The sequence below is a fragment of the Lissotriton vulgaris genome, chromosome 6 (assembly GCF_964263255.1).
Source record: "Lissotriton vulgaris chromosome 6, aLisVul1.2, whole genome shotgun sequence".
NCBI classification, from domain to species: Eukaryota; Metazoa; Chordata; class Amphibia; order Caudata; family Salamandridae; genus Lissotriton; species Lissotriton vulgaris.
Window position 1 is genome coordinate 256,257,693 of NC_141694.1, and position 20,679 is coordinate 256,278,371.

Here is a 20,679-nt window from a genome sequence, read left to right on the forward strand (position 1 = left end):
GTCAGAAAAAACTGGCACATACCTTCCTTAATAATATTTCCGATGGATACATAATCTTCCCTCAGATTCCTCACTGGCCTCCGCACTCACCAGAAGGTTAGTTCTGTGTCTTTCCCAAACATGTATTTGTTGTATCTGTCATTGTTTCTCTTCTTGGTGCCTCTCGGCACACTTTATTGGCATATAGAAAATATACCATAAACTGACACCAGCATGGCGGTTGGTGCTCAACATACTCTTTTACTGTAATGTCTGAAGGTGTAGCCATTGCTGAAGTTGCGTGGTGCTGCAAAGTTCTTGCTGGGGAAAAGCTCTTGCAGACCAGAATGAAGCCGTGAAGGATAATTCATAAGGTGAGGACACTATAGGAAGATTTTATATCCACCAGAAATAATGTTACTGAAGGTAAATTAGTTAGACCTTTTGAATTTGCCATGTGTTTTTTTTAATCCTGTAAGTGATTGAAAAGTGCCTTTTTGAATTACTTTCTGCCATACAGCTAAACGGGTGAACAGTAAAAAAAAAAAAAAAAGGGGATGAAACTGTGATTGCTTCCCAGTTGTGTCCTGAAACAAATTACACAATTTAAGGTGGCGCTAGAGCAATGTTTAAGCATGTCAGCTTATGGGAACTGGGGCAAAAAATACATTTCTGTATGAATATGAGTGGGTGTCATGTAAACTTTCTCTATGTGTACATTTGTTTTTAAGATTGCAGATGAAGAGGCCAAAAAACGAACTAAGCCTTTACTTGTGAAAAAGCTGTATGTGCTGGCAGCTTTACTTATTGAACAATATCATAAACAAGTTAAAAACACTCAAAAAGGAAAGATAAAAGGGAAGCAATCAGAGGTATGACTTACTAAACTTTTCAAAATATGTTGTATGTTCACATCTGTTGTTATATTCTATGTGTACTTTCCATGTATCACTCCTTATACTACTTTTGTCAGAGATTTACAAAGGTGACAGAAGTGTTAATCCATGTTTACAGATATACTGACAATGTTAAATGTTCAGTGTCATCAAAAGCATCACACCGTATCAATTTAACATAGGTAATGTCACAGCATAAAAAGACAAAATCACATGGTACACCATGTATCAAAATGCCTATTTTAATCATCCAGGGAATTAGCCAGGAAAACATAGAATAAAATCACTTCACTTAACATCTTTCTGTAACAGCCTTTTCCTGGAGCACACTTCCTGGACTCTAGAATGACAAACGTCTTTCCGCCTCCACAGAGGGTAATGCTGAGGACTCCCATCCTTCTTTAGGTGTTGGTTGCTCGCTATCCAGGGTCTGACAATACAAATTCATACATGTGGTGTTTGGACATACTTCTTCTCCTTCAGGAGGACCATATCAGCCACCCAAAAAAGAGAGACCTCCTGTGGAAGGCGAGAGTTACATCCCTCCCTACCATCAGCTTAAGCTCATGATTTTTGGAAATCATGACCTCTCTGCAGACAATCTGATGGTCCTTGTAGATGGATGAAAGCTCTCCTCCAAAATTTAGTATTAGAGCAAATGACTGTGGTTCTGTCAGAAGGCACAACTGAAGAATATCAACCCGCTCAGATGCTCAGTGGACAAGTTGATGTGATGGCTAAAGCGGGAGTGCAGGTGGATACTTGCAATACCTGCATCTCAGCCTTAAAAGGCTACTGAAACAGGTCTGGAGAGACCACCATACCAAGTAAGTTTGTCAGAAGGCATGTAGCGATTTTAATGTACTTGTCCCCTCTGGTAAGACAACTCACAATTGGGATCTAAACCTGATCCTAGCCAGGCTGATGCATGAACCTTTCAAAAGGATTGTCTTCTTTGACTTAAAACAGGCCAGGCATGTAAGAGCACTCAAAACTATTTGCACTTCACAAACTCTTAAGATGTTTCATACAGACTATGGTGGTTCTCTGTACTTATTGCTCCTTCATACTGAGTGTACTTTTGGAGTTCTATCCGAATGATAAGATTGTTCTCCAGACATTTTTACCACATCGTAAGTTCTCCATGGCTGAAAGGAAAATGCATAATTTGAACAAGAAGAGGGTATTGTGCTTATCTCTGGACTGAACACAGGATTTGTATACATCCTACCACCTTCTTAGGTCGAGCCTGGGCAACGCATGCACTGCTCTGCGAGGCATGCTGTATTCAGGTATGGACTTCAAGCTTTGCCCTCTCTCCGCCCATCTTTTCAATTGGCTGCTGTGGCTGTCCTTTCTAAATGTTGGTTTTTGATTTGTTAATAGGCTTATTAGTCCCTCCTTAGTACCTCCCTGTCTTCTGTTGTAACCTCCCATCAGGACTGGACATTTTACTGTGTCATTACTGTATAGCTTGCATTAGCCCTTGGGGGGAACTCTTTGCTTAATTGATCTAAAGAGCCTTGGTGGGACGCCAACTTTAGCAATAGGGGCCATTTTATTTTGTTACGGTATTTGCAGCATGCTTTCACGTAATGTATAACTTTTAAATATGCCCCTCCCTTTCTGCACGAGCACATGTTAATTCGAGAAATCGGTGGATGCTTCCCCCATTGTTCCCCCTCCCTCCTACATCCATGCCTTTCTTGTGGCTTTTTTTTTCTCTCGACAGTGATTATTTTCAATCATTCAAAAAGTCTACGTATTATGTACAGAAAAGAAAAAACAATAGTGCTCTGTGTCCCTTGTGTTAATGGAACCTTAAAACATGAGTGACAAATTTGTGACATTTAAAGCTTGGTTTCCACAATATTTAAAGTCGACCATCAATTATTTAACAATATTCTCAACTACTGTACGAATTGGTCAGAGTTGATTGAAATGGTTCACTTTAATTAGCTGTTGACTGCGTTTTGACCCTGTGTGCGTTGTAGGGTGTCATCAGTACCTAAAGGTTTAGGAACATCTGTCAAGGGGATTGCGCAGCTTCGTGAAAGGTGTGCACCACCAATAAAGTGAAACAAAAGATAGAGAGAATACTCACAAGGGATCCAGCCGGGTGCCTATTGTGATTAGAAAGAGCTGGCAACCTGGATATGCACAACGTGATTATTCGTGGTGTATCAGAAGATGAAGATGAAGAGATTGTGGACTTTACCTCAGATTTGATCGACGCTGAGGCTTGATCCTGAAGGTCCTCCATCGACACGGATGCCGTTTTCACCGGCGCCGCATCTGGCGCCGCCGACGCTGATTCTGAAGCAGCGCTCTTGGAGGGATGCGCAGAGACTGCTTGAAGAAGAGGAATATAGACAAGAACAGGAGGAGGGAGAAAATGTCGACTCTGTTGACGAATTTGAAGGATTACAGGAGGACAGTGGGTTGGATACTTCCCTGGAATGGGACCTCTCATCTCCAAAGGCTGGGATTTCACAGGATATTGCTCCTTATCATGTAGTTGTAAGGAAAGCATCTGAGTTGCTTGACCTGCAATTACCTTCAGCTGAGATAAAGTCTAACATTCTAACTGAGGTTCTTAATATTTCTTCTAAAGTCTCTGTGCCTCTTCTGCCCTTCAATGAGGCTTTGACAGAACCTATTTTGGAAGTTTGGCAAAGACCCTTGACTGCTCCAGCCGTTTCCAGGTCTATTGCAAGGAGGTACAAGCCAGCTCCTAGGGACCCTGCATTTCTGCCTACTCATCCATCACCTGAAAGCTTGGTGGTCCAAGCTTCTTGCTCAAAACAGTCATCTGGTTCCTTCCCTACCATCCCGGGGGATAGAGATTCTAAAAAGATGAAGCAGGCGGCAAAAAAAGTATTTTCATCTGCTATCTGTTTGCTTGGAAGATATATTCATGCTCTTATGGATGATCAGATTAATTTCCTTGAGGCACTTTCTGACTCTCAGGCTGCTGCCCTTTAAGTCAGGTTTGGATATAGCTGACTCAGTGGCAGGAGTAATGGGATCTTCTGTGGCAACTAGGAGACAAGCTTGGCTAAGATCATCTAGATTTTCTCCTGATGTTCAGGCAACCCTGTTGGATTTTGCCCTTTGATGGTACGAGACTGTTTGGCACTAAGGCTGACTCTGCCTTACAATTCTTTATAGATAGCAGGGTGACTGCAAGATCTTTGGACCTTCAAACGCAGTCTAGAGGATACGGCTACAAGCGGTATAGAGGTTTTGGAAGGGCGACATCCTTTCGTGGTCGTCAGCAACCTCAGCAGAGTCAACAATAGCAGAACCCATTGTATAAATTGTACAGGGGCAAGGATAGAGGCCGTTTTCGAGGAGCCGCTCTGCAGCAGCCCTCCTCCTCCTCCTCTTCTCCTCCCCCCACCGTTGGTGTCTCAGGAAAGCAGCTCTAGATCCCCCATCTTAGAGCTTGTTCTTCCGGTAGGAGATCGGGTGTCCCACCTTCTACAAGATTGGAAATCAATTACTTCAGATCGTTGGGTTTTGAATCTTGTAGATAATGGGTACACCCTCCCTTTTTTTGAATTTCCTCCTCCTTACCCTCCTCGCCAGGGTTGGTGTTCAGGACCACTTGCTGCTTTTGCAGGAGGAGGTTCTTGTCTTGCTACAGAAAGGAGTGATAGAAGTGGTTCCAGAGCAGGAAAGGGGTCAGGGGTGCTACTACCCCCTGTATTTCCTGATACCCAAAAAGGACAGTCGGTGGAGACCGATCCTGGACCTCAGGGTTTTGAATCTTTACCTCAGACAGGAAAAGTTCAAAATGTTGACCTTGGCTAAGGTTCTTCTTGAGCTGCAAAAGTAAGACTGGATGGTGTCCATCGATCTGCAGGATGCGTATTTTCATCTTCCCATCCTGAAGTCGCATCAGAAGTATCTCTGGTTCACGGTAGGATCGCAACACTACCAGTTTGCGGTCCTCTGGTTCGGTCTGACTTACGCACCTCAAGTCTTTACGAAGGTGATGGCGGTGCTAGCAGCACATCCCGGAAGGTCAGGGGTTCTTGTTTTCTTCTACTTGGATGACTGACTGTTGAAAGTAGAGTCTCCGGAGTTGGTGTTGCGCCACTTGCAAGCAACAACTCAACTGTTGTTCAACTTGGGTTTCTCAATAAATGTACCAAAATCTCACCTGGTGCCTTCTCAGCACAGCCTGTTCATAGGGGCAATACTGTACACTATTGTGTGTCTGGCATTCCCGCCTCCGCAGAGGATTCTCGACATTCAGGAGATGATTCCTTTGTTTCAGGATGGAGCTGTTTTTCCAGTCCTGAAGGTTCTGCGTCTGCTCGGTCTGTTTGCTTCCTGCATACTGTTGGTCAGTCATGCACGCTGGCACATGAGGGCACTCCAAAGGTGCCTCCGCAGGCGGTGGTATCAACACAATGGAGATCTCTGGGAGAAGGTCAGAATCTCCAGAGACGCTGCAGTGGAACTGACTTGGTGGGGTGTGCAAGGCATTCTGTCTCAGGGAAAGCCTTTTCAGACTCCTCCGCCGGATCATGGATGCCTCCACTCTAGGGTGTGGTGCTCATCTGCGGAATCTGGAGGTCAAAGGTCTTTGGTCTCCAGATGAAAGCTTGCTTCACATCAACCTTCTGGAATTGTGGGCGATATGTTTGGCACTGAAAGCTTTCCTTCCTTTCCTTTGCGATCAGTCAGTTCAGGTCCTGACGGACAACACTACCACGATGTGGTATATTAACAAACAGGGAGGTGTAGAGGCTCTGCGACTCTGGTCCTGGACTCAGGGACATCAGATTTGTGTGTTTGCAAATCATCTAGACGGTGTGCTGAATGTTCATGCAGAGAGTATCATTCGGCATTACTCGGCCAGAGCACGAATGGCGGCTTCACATCTTTGAGATGTGGGGGTCTCCTCGGTTAGACCTATTTGCCACTAACGAGAACGCGCACTGCCCATTGTTCTGCAGTCTGCAGTATCCGATGCTTGTAGCGCTGGGGGATGCATTTCGATTGGAGCCCGCAACTCCTTTACGCTTTTCCTCCCATACCCTTGATTCCTCAAGTTCTGAGGAAGATTCGCCAAGACCGGGCCCAAGTCATATTGATCACCCCGGATTGGCCAAGAAGGGTGTGGTACACAGATCTTCTTCACCTCTCATCGCACCCTCCCCTCCGTCTCTCTTTCAGGGCAGACCTCCTCTCGCAATCGTAAGGGCAGGTTCTACACCCCCACCTCCAGAGTCTGCACCTTCATGCCTGGAGATTGAATGGGGCAACCTGAGTTTTTTCTCTCTCCCACTGGATGTGGTGGATGTTATTTTATCATCCAGGAGACACTCCACCAAATTTGTGTATTCTTCCAGGTGATCCAAATTTGTGAAATGGAATGGAGAGAGGTCCATTGGTCCTTTGAAGGCGTGTTTGTCTCGTGTGCTATGTTTTTCTCTTTCCTTGGACCAGCAGGGTTGTGCCGTGGCTACAGTTAAAGGTTATTTGTCGGCTTTTATTTGTTTGCCGGATCAGCCATCTTTATTCAAATCTCCTGTAGTTATGAAGTTTATTGAGGGCCTTACAAATACGTTTCCTCCCTCTCCTTTCATTATACCTCTGTCGGGTTTAAATCTTGATCTTACTTTTCTGATGGGTTCTGCATTTGAGCCTCTTCATAGTTGTCCTTTGAGGCTTCTCTCTTTTAAAACGGTTTTCTTGATTGCCATTACCTCGGCCAGGAGGGTAAGTGAGCTTCAGGTTCTTAGTTCTAAACCTCCATTCTTGCCCATTCATGAAGATAAGTTGGTTCTTAGGACCAGGGCTGCTTTCCTTCCTAAGGTGGTTACTCCTTTCCATTTGGGACAGTCCAATACCTTACCTACCTTCTATCCTCCCCCTCACCCTTCCAAGGAAGAGGAGAGACTTCATCGTTTGGATCCTAAGAGAGCTGTCCGTTTTTATTTGGACAGAACAAAGGATCTGAGGCTGGACGATCAACTCTTTGTGGGCTACGTTGGGCGAATGAAAGGCAAGGCTTGTGCACAAGCGGACTCTCTCCAGGTGGATCATCTTGTGCATCAATATCTGCTACGCCTTGTCCAAGAAGGACCCGCCTGAAGGTATCAGAGCTCATTCTACCAGAGCTAAGTCATCTTCTTCTGCTTTGGCTAGAGGTGCTCCTGTTATTGATATTTGTAAGGTAGGAACTTGGGCCTCCCTCCATACTTTTGTGAAGCATTACTGCTTGGATTCGGAGGTTAGGAGGGACGGCCATTTTACATGTTCTGTTCTTCAAGATTTTTTGGTCTAGTCAGGTGGCCACCCTCCTCCGTGAGAGGTACGGCTATGGGATTCTATTCAAAAGGTGAGGAATCCACAGGCAGATGTATCCATCAGAAGTACAAGCTACTTACCTTCGGTAACGCTTTTTCTGGTGGATACAGTATCTGCCTGTGGATTCCTCACTCTCCCACCGCCTCCCTGTTTTCCACCTGTTTCTACCAAAAATGCTTTAACAGTTTGACATGAATATTTTTAATATGCTTTTTCATGCTAACACTTTAATAGTGGGAAATGCTTGGTCTGTTGCCCTTTTTCCATGCAATTATACTATGTGTGCTTGCATTCGTATATATATATATATGTATATATATATATATATATATATATATATATATATATATATATATATATATATATATATATATATATATATTTTGTATACGTGTGAAAATGTGTCGGTCCACCCATTTGCCCCGAAGGCATGGAAAAAATGGGTGGAACTGACGTCAGCACACCAACGAGGTCTCCTTATGAGTCCGATGACGTCATACGGAGTCGCGAGCAGAGCTGTGCTATTATGACGTCCTCGTCGACGTGGGAGAGCTAGGAAAATAATTTACGCTGAATGCTGGCGTAGTGGGTATTCAAAAGGTGAGGAATCCACAGGCAGATATTGTATCCACCAGAAAAAGCATTACCGAACGTAAGTAACTTGTTCGTTTGCCAAAAGTTATCTGCAACCTGTTTACTAAGACCTAAAAAGCACAATGCTGCCTTTGTCCTCCTTGCTTTCTTGTTGTCACTTGCTTTGGAACCCAGCCATAGGTAGGGAATGGGAGAGAGCTTCAGCGCAAGTGTAGGATAAAGTTGCCTTCATGGTGATTCTTATTCCTAGACCTTACTCTCCCTTCCTTTATAAAGGCCTTCAGCTTTTTCCTAAGTCAACAGTATGAAAACATTAACAACAGTGATTGTGCGTGTCGTGTCTTACATGTGCTTGCATACACATTACTGGAACTGTGGCACACAAATATGTGTGTTAACGGCTATCTTAGCAGTTACTAGTCGACCAGATACACCCAGAGTAATAAGGAATAAGAGCCTACAGACCAGTGTTAACAAAGTCATAGTTTGGGACAATGTCCATGTATGAAAAATGAGTTGCAATCACTCTTTACTAATTTGTTTTTAATGAAAATGACACTATATTTAAAATGATCAAACTGAGAAATAATACACATTGCATGCAATTTTGATTATGAAAAAAACACTCTTCATGATGTTACCAATTTCCTCTCATTCCTGCAATGGTCTGTGTATGGGATTGTAGGATATTGGGTTACTGGCTGAGAGGGGTGACACCTCCCCAAGCAGCAACAACAGTTCTTTTCAGGGTAAAAAATAGCACACCCCAAATTAACCTGTACTTAACCCTCAATGTGTAAAGTGTTTACGCAAAATACAAAGAATAATAAAGTAAACACGCAACACAAGAAAACTCCCACACCAATTTAGAAAAAATGGGTAGGCATTAATAAATTATTTGACACCAAAACAAGACAAATCCAATTAGTAGAACCGAAGATATGTAAAGTAAAAGAGTTAATTAAAAGTAGTGCTTACAAGCACAAAGGGCCAACTGTGGTTATCTGGTCGTGCCAGATCGGGACAAAGTCACAAGATCAAGTTGAGTGCAATGGAGCGCAGGCCGGTTACAGGGACCACATTAGACCCGCTAAACAAAGTATCTTAAATTCCAGTTGCGGAACGTTGCAAGGTTCCTGTGTCGAGGATGTGCCACGTTGATTCCGGGCTGCCATGCAATGTCCTGCATCAATGACGCATCGAACAATGATGGATCTGAAGAGCAGTGATACGGGGTCCTGCTTTGGGGATGTGCTGAGCAGCAGTGGTTCCGAGGAGCTGCGAGGCCCTTGTCAGAAATGAGTTACGCAGCAGGAGTTCCGATGCAAAGCTGTGATGCATCACTCTGCATTGTTTCTGCTTGGACCATAGCTGGGCTGTCAGAACACCTTCAGGCCAATTTCCAAGGGTCCAGGACTGGGCGTTGCCACTTGGGAGGGAAGGCAAGACTCCCAGCGGACAGAGTCCAGGTGTGGGATACAGGGTGGTTGGAACCTTTTCTGCCCTGAGTCTCTGATCAAGAGGCCAGCAACTAGCACTTGGTGTCACTCTGGTGGTCCTGGGTTCAAGATGTAGGTCCAGTCCTTCTCACTCAGGTAGCAGATTGGCAGAGTAGCAGTCCTTGCAGCAGCAGAGCAGCACAGCAGTCTTTCTGAGTCTTCCACAGGTCCAGAGGTGTACTAAAGTGTTAGGTCTGACTGTCTACTACTTATACCTGGTGCCCACTTTGAAGTGGAGGCAGCTTCTAGAGCCCCTTCACCCCCCACCCGTTCCCCATTGGTGTCTGGAATTTCCTGCCTCTAGCCTCTATGGGGGCACAAAAGACTAGTGTGAAACTCTTTGCAAGTGTGTTAAAGCAGTCTTTGTGATGTGCAAGTGTAGTAGGTGACAGCTCCACCCCCTCATTAAGTCAGAGATGGCCCATCCTGTCAACACCTATTCACCATTTGCCTAACTGTCTAGGAGCAATACACAGAGACCAAGTGCCAGCTACACCTAGTCAGGCGACCCACAATACTGGCTGCCGGCAACAAATGATTTGGACAATCTCAGAATTGTTAGTTATAGTACAATTCTTTAGAGACCAAACTCAACATTCCTATCTGCTCGCAATTGAAAGGTATCCCTTATTAAATACAATAAGGTATTGCAGTGATATCCTACTGGAGAGTTAGGCCTTGCAGGAGCCAAAAATGAATTTGAGTTGTTCACTACTAGGACATGTAAAACTTAGAAGTACATGTCCAACTTTTTTAATGCACTGCTCCCTGCCCTGTAGGCTTTTTATGGCCTAGCCTAGGGGTGACTGATATATATTGACAAGCATTGGAAATACAATAGGTCTCACATTTTTTTGAGGTAAAGTTATTGGCGTTGTAAATGGTAATGTCTATTACCTACCAAGGGGGGAGGGAGCAGTAGTGAGACACTGAGGTAAGGTGCTTATGCCTGCAAGACAAGTAAGTGGAGTAGAGAAGATAGAGAGGAGTAGGGAGAAAGACAGGGGAAGAGGATCAGAAAGAAGTTGGTGAAGTGCACTTATACAGAGCTCTAGCTTGTTGCACAAGATGGCCATTTCCTACACTGCTCAAGAGTGAGTGCCCCTCACGGTTGCATCACAGCTTGTGAAAGCAGATGGTAAGAGTCTAGCCTGGCCTGAAGGGCTATCAAGCATTGCCCGACGGGTTTTCAGACTGATCAGTGTATGGCCCATTTTTTTAGCCGTTTGTGTGCCTGCTGGACAGGCTTTTGTTGTTGCTTTCCCTGTTATTAAAACAAACATTGCCTGCAGCAAGCTCAAATTCACGCAGTCTTCCATACATAGAAAAACACATATACAGTGTGTCTTTACAAGTTAAAAACTGCACCAATTTGAAAACATGGTTCACTTTTTAGATATCGAATTCACTAATGGGGGCCACTTTTATTTTGGTGGCCATGCCTATTTTCGGTCCCAGTCCGACCATGGCTACCCCTCACCAGACACGCAAGTAAAGAGCCTCAGGGCTCCCCCGTCTTTTAAGCTTGCCCCTGCTATGTGCAGGCAATCACATCATTGCCTTCTGCTGTTATTTAACATGCTCCAGGGGAGCAGCTGGCATGTATTCGCAAAAATGAAATTTGTGATGAAAGCACACACACTTACAGGCACATGCATCAAGTGATTTAGGAATCGCAAACGGTGCGAATCGCAAAATTCGGCCGTTTGCGATTCCCAAATCACTATTTGGGATGCATCATCCTAAAAGAGAAGAAATCGCTATTTTTGCGATTTTTTTAAAGTGCGATTGCTTTTAAGGAATCGCAATTTTGCGATTCCTTAAAAGCAATGCATGAAACTGAAAGAAATTGCGATTTCGCAATTAGAGAGAAAAAATTACCATGAGGTTGGACCTCATGGTAATTTTGCGAAATGTTAAAAATATGCAATTTTGTGCATTTTTTTAACTTTCATGTTGTGCACACACATGCCCTTAGGGCATGTGTGTACACAACATATGTGCATTGTTTGATTTCAGGGGTGCAACAGGGTGTCCTTTGGACACCCCTGCACCCTTGAAATCGCTATCTCAATTTGCGATTAGCTAATTGCGATTCGCAAATTGAGATTGTCTTCCCATTCATTCCTATGGGCCTCTAGGCCCATAGGAATGAATGGGAAGGGATTCCTTAATTGCGATTCGCAAAATGCTAATCGCAATTAAGGAATTCTAAGGAATCGCAATTTATTTAGCGATTTCTTAATGCATAGGCATTTGCAATTCCTTAATTGCGATTCCTTAAAAATCGCAATTAAGGAATCGCAAATGCCGAGATTGATGCATGTACCTGTTAGTTTCCACAAACATGCTGTTATGTGGTTCAAAAAGCGCTGGGGAGAAGATTGACGCTTACGACCCTGATGTTCTGCTTGTTTTTCAGATTTACTTATTGCGCCTTTGCTTCTCCCACCCCTTTGTTAGGGCTGATCTTTGTTTTAACCCCATGTTCTCCAAAATCCTTGCCTGCTCTCACATCCCTTCACCCCTCCCTGCCTGGTGCCCACTCTGGAGCGGACTGCTCTCCAGCGGTCCACGCCCCCACAGATGTCTGCCTTGTCACTCACTTCACATTGTTAATGTGTAAAGGAAGCCGATTGTGCCAATGTTCATGAGGCACTGGTTTTATTGCATTTTCAGCGGTCTAATAAAAGTAATACAAACAAAGTCCTGGCTCTGCCCTTCTGCCTACGCTTTGCCATAAGCAGCTCTGTCGAAGCTCAACCTAAAAACAATGGGGCTTATTTACAAGCCCCTTGTGCCACTTTTGCGTCATTTTTTCCTATGTTAAAAATGACGCAAAAGTGGCGCAAGTGGCTTGTAAATCTGCCCCAATGCATCTAAATAGTAAATGGCCCTGAATTAGTTGCTTCACTCATGCCACTTGTTTCATGTATTTTTTAAAAACAAAAGTGCCTCGTTTTAATAATTTTGGCCAATTGCACTTGTTTTTTTAACAAATCAAACACTGAGCCTAACAGCAACTCCTGTTTAATATAGCAATTATAAAAGGTTAAAGGGAATACCTTGGGGAGAGAGGAGAGGGAATGGGATGAGGCGCATGAAGGGTGCCAAATGTAATTTTGCTCAGGGGCTCTAGGAGCACAGACCAGCTCTACCTGCAGCAGGTCACAAAGGGGCGCTTTACCTCACACAGCCCTTTAGCATTCATTTTATTTCCTCTCCGATGCGACGAGTGTCATGATCCATCCAGAGATTCTCTTTGATTCAATAGCCCTATTTACTACAGTTAGGACATTTTACTCGTGGCTATAGAAATCTGTGGTACAAAGACCATTTTGGGGGGCCAGGAGGGAAAAGTCTGACTGAAAATGCTGCATTGAGTTAGTATACGTGGAAGTCTACGGCCCTTGTCCTACCTGTGCTTGTCAGCTGCTAGCTCCTCCTGCCCCCTCTCCACCTCCTGGCCTAGCCTCCGCCATGCCTGCTTCAGCTTGTCTTCAGTCTATTCAAAGATTCACATGTTATGTTGCCCTCCAACAAATAAAGGATGATCTCACCTTCATGAAATTTCAGTGCAGCTTCCCATGTAAAGCAGAAAGTAAAGAAAATGTGCTCGGTTATGGAAGGAAATGGGAAATTTGTCAAACCTCTGTCATTTAAACGTTCTCAATTTATTTTCCCAGACACTGCAGCAAAACACGATTCGTCAAAGAAATTGAATGGCGAATAATGAAAAATGCCTCACTCTGGTATGATGGCGTCAGAAAGCTGCAACAATTTCACAGACTGAACTGTGAGAATTTGTTTGCATGTTTTTGTTTCATAGATGGATTTACTGGGGATTACTTGTGCAATGCTCACAACAGGCACTGTGACCACCTCGTTTGCAAGGTCTGGCCCGCACCCTAGCCGTGGAGAATGCGCTCTTTATCACCCACCAACTTTACGTGTTTGGTGCCGCTCTGGTTGGTGCAGCTGGGAATGCACGCACCAGAGACAAGTCAGTCTACATCCGGGTCCCACCAAGGACACGCCTTATCAAGATAAAACAGAGCTGGTGCAGGCCACATACCTCGGAGTAGAGTTGGGGCGGGCAAGCAGGGTTGGGGTGTCGAGTGAGTCACGGGTGCGAACGGTGAACAAACAAAACTGCCTTAAATTTGGAAATGCGATCAGCAACCTCAGAGCGAGGGGTTGTGGTGGGGAAGGACAACAGTGTTGTGAGGCGGTGGTGGAATGGCAGGGGGAGAGTGAGAGACGGAGATACCACCTATAAACAATGCAGTAGCCAGACGGGAGGAGGGAGGAGAGGCTATGACACGCTGTACAGTGTGATGGCCAGCAAAAATATTCTCTTAGTGAAATCGCTGGGGAGGGAACTCATCACACAAAGGATAGACATTTACACAAATACACTTATAACAAGCCATGATTTCTGAATACCACAAATAATAACCAATGACAATCAGTGAGTGTGCCAACCCCCCACAGAAGAGATACAACAGGTCTTGCAGACAGCGCAAGCGCTGTCAAGGCTCAACCTAAAAAAGAAGATTTAGGCCTTGCAAATCGTTTTTTTTTTTTTGCCAGATCAATATTTTATTTTTGAAATTGCACACACAAGCTGCAGTGGCAGGCCTGACATGTTTAAATTGCTACTTTGTATATAGCAAAAAGTCTTGCAGACCCACTAGTAGCATTTAATTTACAGGCCCATGGTACATGTAGTACTACTTTACTAGGGTCAGTTTTAACATGTTTAGAGAAGAGATCACAAGCACTTTAGCACTAATGAGTGTAGTCAAAAAAGCAAACAAAAATGAGGTAAAAAAACAGTAGGGTGAAGGCAAAGGGTGTGGAGAGGCAGAGAGGGTCAACAGTGAATATTAAAGAAACTTTGGAATTGATATGAGTACAATGTCAGTTGCTTCTGAAATTGAGCTTTTCAATACTTGATTTTCAAGCTTCTAAAAAAGCAGGATGCAATTAATTAGCTACAAGACGAAAACATGGGTTGCTATGTTGATCTTGAAAGAGTGAGGTTATACTGATTTATTTGGCATTCTGGAGGAATTATTAACAAAGACAGATTATCACTATCAGAATTTCCTGATATCTCAATCAGATTATATTAACATGCAGTACAGTTACGTTGAGTGGATTTAAAGTTCAACACTGTCGAGACACAGAAGTAGTGATCTTCGGAAACACCTCACCATAGGACCCCAACTGGCGATAAGCTGAACATGAACCCACACCCAGCACCCATGCCGGGAACCTCAGAATATGCATCAACGGTAAACTGGACATGCTGCATAAGTCAACGCCATCACTACTTCCTGCTTTCCCACCCTGAAGATGCTAAGGAAGATCTTCAAATGGCTCCCAAGCAACTCTAAAAAAAACTGTCACTCATGCCATAGTCGCCAGAAAGCCAGACTCATCCTCAACCTTCCACACAGAACTCACATCACACCACACTTAAGGGAGCTCCATTGGCTTCCGATACACAACCACGCAGGCTACAGACACACATTTAAGGCTCTACACAACTTAAGACCCACCTCCCTGAACAGTCAAATCTCCTTCCAGCAACTACCCACACACCTCTGCTCCGCAGTACTCCTACTCGCACACATGCCATGCATACACAGAACCAGGCCAGAATGACAGGTATTCTCTTACATCACTCCTAAAGTGTGGAATAGCCTACCACTTCACATCAGCGCCTCCTCCTCCCTACTTGAATTCCGCAAGAAGCTGAACTTGGCTTTTTAATTAACAAACCTACCACAGGGCAAGACACACATACCTGCTCAGTGCCAGGATACCCTTGGGGTGACAGTGCACTTTACAAATACACATCAGACAATAAAAGCAGTGGGTAACCCTGGCCAGTGCTGTAAGATTCTTGTAGTGGCTGCTGACCGAGGCCTCAAATCTGAGCCTATTCCAAATGCAGCCATGATGCCATGTGTCTCAGTTAGGCCTAGAGGGAAACACTGCAATTTTTACATGTACACAAGTGTCTTCCTAAAGTTGCCTTCACTCTCACGCAATGACCTTTGCCACACAATTAAGGTTCTAGGGAACTATACATGCTTACAAACCAAGTTCTCAAGCACACTATCATGAAACCTTGACACAACATGTGCAAGGTCTATACATACATTGCGCAACAGTGATTATTTTCTTGTAGATATGGCGACAGAGCTATTTATAACAATGGCAGTATCTCGCCCCAAGGGAAGGATGCCTTTTGTTATAAATAAACATCAGTTTCTGGGTGTTGGCAGAGGAGTGCTTTGCTGTCCGTGGCGAGGTCTGTACATGCTGATGCTTCTGCCCAGCAGGTTGCTGATATCTCGATGAGGGGTGTCCAGCTTGTGACCACAACGGGGAGCTACATTCTTTACCTTCAGGTAACGGGGGTTGGATCCTCCAGTACGGTGATTCTTGGCAGAATACACATACACACCCTAGACACTTAGATTAGGGGATGCATAGTAGGAGTACGCCAGATTTCTGTATTGTTTTGTATGCTTGCATATATACATAGTTTTAGCAGATGGTGGGACTTTTCATTCTGTTCACTGTCTTAATACGTCTAATAACTCATCTGCTTCTGTCTATTGATCATTGCAGAACATATATGTCATACAAGGATCACGTTAGTTCAATAAATATTGAAAACGCCCCACTGTGTATTCCGTGTATATTTCTCTGAGGGGAAAGAGAGCACTAGTGACTGAGAAAAGGGGTTCTAGATCTGTTACCACGATTCCTGGGGGATCAGGGTTGTCATATTCAGTGGTTGCCTGAACCATTTGCTACCTGTGATACTTATGGTGGCACTTTGAACTAGCTGACCTATAGGATGACATCTCCTGAGGGGGTGCATGAAATCAGCCTGGCACCATCCCAACAGTTATCCTGTCTACAAACATGCAGTTTCTACCGTACAGTGCAAACTACACGACAATGGTACCGTAAAGAAAGGCCACTGAGCCCAGTCAGACACCTTTTGTTCATTGAGAAAGACCATCAATGCCACCTTGCTGTTCCTTGGAAGTTCTCAGTTAATTGTTCCAGTTTCATATAGGTTTCACTTCAGCTGCTTCCCAATAGAAATCCAGGCTGGTCTGATCAGTCCCTGGAGAACCCTGCCTAGCCTACTTCCAAAATACCAGTGACGTCTTTGGCATTCATGCTTAGTAGAAAGATTGGTATGTATGACCTACATAACTCCTTGAATTTTCTCTGTTTGGGTATGACCGACATCATGGTCTCTGAAATGTAATCAGGTAGGCCTGAATGTCTGCAGATGAGTTAAATACTTGGATTGATAGAGGATCAAGGTGTTAGCTAAATATTTTGTAAAATGGTTGTAAAGTCAGGAGATTTATTGATTTAGAGCCTAACTATGCCAGAGATTACTTCATCCTTTTGTGTGGGCTTCTCTAGTTCTTGCATTTGTTCCTTTCTAATTTTCTGTATAGGGGTGTCTGAAACATATGTGTCTATTTCAGAATTGGACATTGTCTACATAGAGTACAGCATCCTATAGTATTCTTAGATGGTGCTAACTATGTCTGAATCATTGTTACACATCGAACCTGTTTGATTCTTAACTCTTGTTATCCTTCCTGTTTCAACTCTGATCGTACAAGTCAGTAATTTATCTGCCTTAAAGCCCCATCTTAATATTTTTATTCAGCATGCAAGGGCTTGTGTTCCGCCTTAACCGTTTCTAACAATTTGACCTGTGCACTAATTGCGGATGGTTTGCTCCACGCTGTTAAAGAGCCAGTGCAATGTCAGTGTAAAATTATGGCCTATATGCCCCCGAGGGGGGACAGAAAATGGATAAAATATTGCTCCAATAAGGGAGAGCGACTGTTGCTGCTCCCCAACATGTAAATATGAAACTCCCTGGTTTCTAGTGGGAGCATTCCTGCTGCGTAATCGTGGCCCCCACCTGCGATCGTGCAGCAGGAATACACTTTAAAGAGACACCGGGGGAAAGAAAATACTCTCCGCCCCCGACACCCTGTGCCCCAGAGCCCATCCTTAAACCTCCCCAGAGAAGAAACTCACTTCTTCTCTATTCACAGCTTCCAGCGCAACTCAGCCTATTTGGATGACGTCAGCGAGTATAGTGCGCGCAAATGTCACCAGATTGCCGAGGGAGGGGTGGGGGGGGTCCATGGGTGCCAGCTTCCGCTGCTACACTGGGGAGCGCTAGTGATTCCCTGTGGGTGTCAGCACGTAATGGTTACGTCCTCCGGATGCAAGCGCCACGGCTGAGGACGTAACCATTATGCCCTTAGCACTCAAGGGGTTAATCTCTTGTGCTTTGGTGGAAAATTTGGGTATGAATACTTCTCAGGGCATAGTATTTTAGGGAACCTGTTGTAAAAGTTTTTCACGTTTCATCTAGTGTACATGTTGTATAGCCGAGTCAAGTATTTTCTTGGGGTATCTTCGTAATTGCAATAGCATGCAATATTTTTGCATGTTTGCTCCAAAAACTTCCTGACTGGATGTAATTCTTTTTATTTGAATACATTGTAATTTATTCATCAATCAAAAATAGAATGGACACTAGTTTCTACAAAACCATTGGTTTGTATTCGAAAACCCTCATAGACATCCTGGTATTGTCGTTTGCGGTGTATCTTTTGTCCGCCCCATCAGGAGTCATGGCGTATTCATCGGGTGATCGATTGACGTGCTGGGTGCCTGCCTCAACCGAGGCTACCTCTGGTGAAAGTAGAAGTGTCCAGAAATCAAAATTATGTACGGGAAGGAGTAGACTAAAAATAGTGTCTAATCAAAAAAAGGTTGTTTATTCTGGGTAGTGTAGGCACTATGGTTAAAAAGGAGTTGCGATACAAAGGTGGTCAGGTTACTGGATCACCATATCTTTTAAGGTACGTGTCGACATGTTTCAGCTCGCTCGGCCCGATCGGGTCTATGGAGCTTTCGTCAGGACAAGAAAACGTGTATACAGACAGACAAAAAGAAATGACATGAGCTTCACACAACTTGTGTGGGATTCAGTATTTAGTAGAGTGGGGATTTCCCATGCTGTGGAGACAAAAAACGACATCGGCTATTATTAATGTCGGTACTCAGTACAGGTGAGTAGACAGTCAGGCTAGATTCTGTGAGGAGCGCTATTACTTTTACTCCAAAAGCGCGCCAAAATTGTGGCGGTTTACACAGTGGGTTGAAGGAAAAAGGAGAACAAATGAGGTCTAAGGAAGTGCAATATTGGCGAAACCAAGGTCGGGATAGCCAAGGTAACTACTAGTTACGAAAACATACAAGTGTGTCACATGCACAATAACTCGACGTGGCAACCGTACTGATCCCAGGTCTGTTATCAAAGGGGATTCAAGGGTCTAGGTGCCCCGCAGTTATCTGCTTAAATGGAAACTAGTGCATGGTCAGTGATGGTAGTTATTAGGTGAGTCATATTTGGATTGTATAAGGGAGACGTGAGCAGTGACTTATATAACCCTCTTTAAGAAGTTGTAAATACCTGTTTTGCGCAAGGTGAGTACTTCAACAGGGGAACCAGAGTCGCATGTGGTAATTTACTGTCAAGGTAAAGGTATGCCCATTGATTAGTCTTACCCGTTAGGCTGGAGAGCGGTGCACTACCATTCTTACCCATGAGGTACAGCTAGGTGTCCCTTGTGCTGACTCTTCCCCTGGCTATGGGCGGGGCTATAGAGTTCAGTCTTTTATACTGGTCTTGGAAACAAAGAAGGGACAACTCTATATTTTGGGAAGAGTACTAGTAAAATGGAGGATATTCAAGGCAAAGTTGTTTTTTCAGTAGAAATGGTGCCAAGGAATATGATCGTTCATCCCCAGTGTGTCTGTTTTGAGGCGGTCTACCCATCTTTGCTCTTTTTCGAAGAGAGTTTGTTCTGCATTCTGATTTTTGAATTGGAGCATTTCAATGACTGTCCATCTCAGCTCATCGCAGGTATGGCCTGCCTCAACAAAGTGAGTACATAGTTTGTTGTTGTTTTTCTTGAGTCTAATGTTGCTTCTATGTTCTCCTATGCGGAGTTTTACGTTGCGACAAGTCATGCCTACATATTGGCGTTGGCACGGGCAGGTGATTAAGTAAATTACATGCGTTGAATTACAGTTAGTGTGGCTTCTTTGTGCCCACAGTATGGTGTCTGTTAATTGCAGTGTCTTGGTGGTGTTAGTGAAATTGCAGACTCCACATGTGCCACATGGGTAGTGGCCAGTGACTGGGGTCATGTTTGTATCCCTGATGGTAGACATAAGGGGTTTATTCCTCGGCCTAGTGTGTACAAGGACGTCTTTGATGTTCTTTGTCCTTCTGTTCGCAAATCTGGGTTTGGGCCAGTTGAATTTGCCTGAAGTTAGTATTTGCCAGTTTTTCCTTATGAGTTTCTGTACATCATAGGTTGCCGGGCAGAAGGTGGTGACGCAGTTAACAAGATCTTTTATAGGTTCTTTGTTTGTGTTCTGTAGGAGGCATTCTCGTGGCTGATGTTTAGCACGTTTCTTGCATTTGGAGATTACTGCTGGGGTGTAGTCTCTATTGCGTAACTTTCGACTCAGTTCCTGTGCTTGTAGTGTGTAATCCTCCTTCTTGCTGCAGTTACGTTTGTGCCTCAAAAATTGACTGTAAGGAAGGTTGTCTCGCAGTGGGCGGGGATGATAGCTGTTGTAGGAGAGCAGGCTATTTTTTGCTGTAGGTTTCGTGAACGTTTTAGTTTCCAATTTGCCATTCTCTGCAAAAATTGTGAGGTCCAGGAAATCAATCTTTTGGTTATTCGCAGTGTAAGTGAATTTCAACCACTGGTCTCTACCATTGAGCCATTCTATGAAGGTAGTGAGGTCTAGTCTGGTGTCCCAAATGAGCAAAACATCATCGATGTAACGTTTCCAGTATAATATACTGGAAACGTATGGGTTGGTGTTGTGGAGCACACATTCTTGTTCGAGACGGCTCACATAGAGTCCCGCTACTGACGGCGCAAAAGCGCTGCCCATGGATGTGCCATGGCATTGTAGGAAGAATTGGCCGTTATATTCAAAGTAATTCTCTTGTAGGGCCAATCTACAGCATTCGAGAATGAAGTGTCGAGGGGTTTTATGTGTCCAGTCTTCCAAAAAGAGTAGATCTTTTAGCATCTTTAAGGTATCCTCTTGGGGTAAGCTGGTGTAGAGGGATTCCACATCCAGACCCACCATTAGCATTGTGTCTGGGTTGAATTCTCGATCTGTAATCTGGGTCAAAAGGTCTCTGGTATCTTTTAAGTAGGTGGGGGTATTCTGGACTAGAGGTTTCAAATACTCATCTGCAAACTTGGATAAGGGTTCCA

At 44.2% G+C, this 20,679-nt stretch overlaps 1 protein-coding gene across 1 annotated transcript in view; it reads left to right on the forward strand.

Moving 5' to 3' along the window:
* Window positions 1-20,679, forward strand: part of WDR35 (WD repeat domain 35) — a 531,383-nt gene that overhangs the window by 430,271 nt on the left and 80,433 nt on the right. The window contains exon 25 of the mRNA XM_086926288.1: window positions 711-851. Coding sequence (XP_086782414.1) covers window positions 711-851 — 141 coding nt within the window. The remainder of the gene's footprint in view (window positions 1-710; window positions 852-20,679) is intronic.